This window comes from Pteropus alecto, unplaced genomic scaffold, assembly GCF_000325575.1.
Source record: "Pteropus alecto unplaced genomic scaffold, ASM32557v1 scaffold105, whole genome shotgun sequence".
NCBI lineage: Eukaryota > Metazoa > Chordata > Mammalia > Chiroptera > Pteropodidae > Pteropus > Pteropus alecto.
In genome coordinates, this window is record NW_006436294.1 from 6286015 (window position 1) to 6288757 (window position 2743).

General features: G+C 67.9%; 1 protein-coding gene across 1 annotated transcript in view; it reads left to right on the forward strand.

Annotated features, from left to right (window-relative positions):
- PTP4A3 (protein tyrosine phosphatase type IVA, member 3) overlaps window positions 1-1806 on the forward strand; it is a 7148-nt gene extending 5342 nt beyond the window's left edge. The window contains exons 4-5 of the mRNA XM_006913025.3: window positions 188-262; window positions 1209-1806. Coding sequence (XP_006913087.1) covers window positions 188-262; window positions 1209-1326 — 193 coding nt within the window. The 3' untranslated portion in view covers window positions 1327-1806. The remainder of the gene's footprint in view (window positions 1-187; window positions 263-1208) is intronic.
- The last annotated feature ends 937 nt before the right edge of the window (window positions 1807-2743 follow it).

Sequence of the window (2743 nt, forward strand, 5' to 3'; positions counted from 1 at the left end):
GCTCACGGCTGACCCCACGCCCTCCTGCTGGGTGCGACTTTGTCTCTGCGCTGGAGCTGGAGGGCGCTGGGCGCTGGGCGGGGGGTGGGGGGGCCTGGGCAGCCCTCCAGCTTCAGCAGGCGGCTGGTCGGGGTGGGGCGGGGGGGGGTACGGCGCTTGGGCAACCCGGCCCCCCGTCCGCCCCCAGGGCTCCTGTCCTCGTGGCGCTGGCCCTCATCGAGAGTGGGATGAAGTACGAAGACGCCATCCAGTTCATCCGACAGTGAGTGGCCGGCCGGCGGGGGCGGGGGCTGGTGAGCTCTTGGGAGTCTGGGTTTAAGGGGGCTCCCCTCGCCAGCAGGCGCTCCTGACTTCTGGGCTGGGGTGTCCTCTGAGGTGTCCCATGCAGCCTCCTGTGTGGCACCAACTCACCCTCCAGGCCGCAGGGGCCCTGAGTGAGGAGGTCCCTGTGTGTGGCCAGCTCCCGGGGGCGGGGGGTGCAGTGAGGGGCAGCCGGGGCGAAGGCCAAGCTGGTCCCACCTCCGGGGCCCCTGGTCCCCTCAGCCCCAGGCCCCGTGAGCCAGGACAGGCCCCACCGGCAGCGACTGAGACCCACACGGGCTCCACCTTGTTCCCGTCACCTGTCGGCGGGAGCAGACTGATCTCCGGCTTTGCCGCAAAGTGACGGTGGAGTCACGCTGTGGTTCTCGAAGCTCTGCCTGGCAGACGCACGTGTCTCTCGTGTTCACATCTCATTGGCCGCGCCGGGGGTCGTGGGCGGGGGGAATGGGCGACCTCCAGAAGTACTTGGTGGGCAGCCCTGGATAACCCCCCACCTGCTGCCCGAGGTCCTCCCCGCCCCCTCCCCTCCCCCCAAGACAGCACATATGCCCAGGCTTTACCCGTGGCCTCGGTGTGGGGGGCACCAGGTAAACATGGGGGCCGGGGGAGCATGGGGACCATGGGCGTAGGAGATCGGGGAGCCAGCCTGGAGGAGGCGGTAGCCAGGTGCATTGAAGGGCAGCAGGGGTGACAGCAGGTGACTAGGACAGGTGATCCTGGCAGTGGGAGCAGCTCGGGCAGAAGTCCGGAGGTAGGAAGGGCTCTGGTGGCCATGAGGACCCACCCACTGCGGCCCCACTGGACTCTTGGGCCTCTAGCTCCCTGGGGCAGAGCGGGTGGCCCAGCCTGGGTCCCGCCCGATCCCTACCCACGTCCTGTCTTTGCAGGAAGCGACGTGGAGCCATCAACAGTAAACAGCTCATGTACCTGGAAAAATACCGGCCCAGACAGAGACTGCGTTTCAAAGAGCCGCACACGCACAAAACGAAGTGCTGTGTCATGTAGCTCGGACCTCAGCGGCCTGGGGCCCCGGGGTGGCCCGGCTGCCCGCCCCGCCCGGCAGGGGCTCCGGGGCCTCAGTGCCTCCGCCTGGCCTTTCTCCCGACCCCGCCGTGCGCCCGCCTCCAGGGCTCTGGCCCCGCCCGTGTGTGCTCTGCTGTCCCTCTGTGTCCCCGTGTCTCTGTCCATCTTGCTACTTCTCAGCTCCATCCTTCCCTTTGTCTCCATGTCCCACGTCTCTCTGTGTGTCCTGTGTGTCTGTCTTTCTGTCTCTCTGAGGCTGGGTGGGGGGCCCCTGTCCCTGGCCTTCCCTGTCGCCCTCCCTAGCCACCCCCTGGCAGCTGTCCTCTCTGGCCGTTTGTCGAGGGGACGGGTGTACTTTTTAACCACTGGGCCCAGCCCCTCCTCCCCTTGCCCCGACCTGCGCTCGGCACCTTAAGTTACTGTGTCTGGGGCCGGTCAGATGTCCTGGACACGCGAAGGCAATAAAACAGGACCCTGTGGCTGTGTGTGCTCGCAGAGTGGGGTGCAACGCCCTGGGTCAGGGCAGCTGGGAGCCTGGTCTGGTGGCCTTGGGATGGTGGGCGGGGCCCAGGGAGGCCGCTGCCCAGGACCGTCTGCAGCTGCTGGGCCTGGCTGCCCTGGGGCTCCCCCTGGTGTCCGTGGCGGGTGCCTGCGCTCCCTGGCTGAAGCGTGGGGTGTTCTCGATTCAGCAGAGCCAGTGGCCCCTCCAGTAGCGGTGTTGATGTTTTGGGGGCTGGTGAAGGTGAAGACGGATCACCAGCGCTGCCCCGCTGCTGGATGGGTGGGGTTCACTCGGTAATTTCTTGAGGCCTCGTGTCCGGCAGGGTGGCCGCCTATCCTGCCCCCACTGGGTGTTCTTAGCCTTAGAGGACCAGAGATGGGAGCAGGCGCCGGTGGCTGACGGCTTCGGATGGGGGTACGCGCCCTCCCATCAGCCCAGGGCAGAGCTAGGCGGCCAGAGGGGCAGAGGGTGACCGCGAGCACCCGCGGGGGAGGGGGCCTGAGTGCGTGTGAGGCGCCCGGCCTGCCTGAGGGCGTGGATTGCCTGCTGCGTGCTCCTGGGTGCCGGTCTCACAGAGCTTGGGGTGGTCCTCCCACGGCGGAGGAGAAGGTGCCTGAGGACGTGGGCGCAGCTGGGCGGAGGGGTCCAGGGCTGGCCCGGCAGGCTGGGGGCGGAGAGGCTGTGGTGGTCTGCTGCAGGCCACCGCCACCTGGGCATTGTCACCCCCCTTCGGACACCACTCAGAGGTCTTTCCTGACCTCTTCCCTCCGAGTTGCTGTGACCTACTGGCTGTCGTAGGAACTGCGGCCGCGGGCTGTAGTCAAGGCCACTTCCCAGCTGCCCGGCGGCGCCCCCTGCATCCCACTGGACACCCTACACCTGCTCTGGGACAGAGGC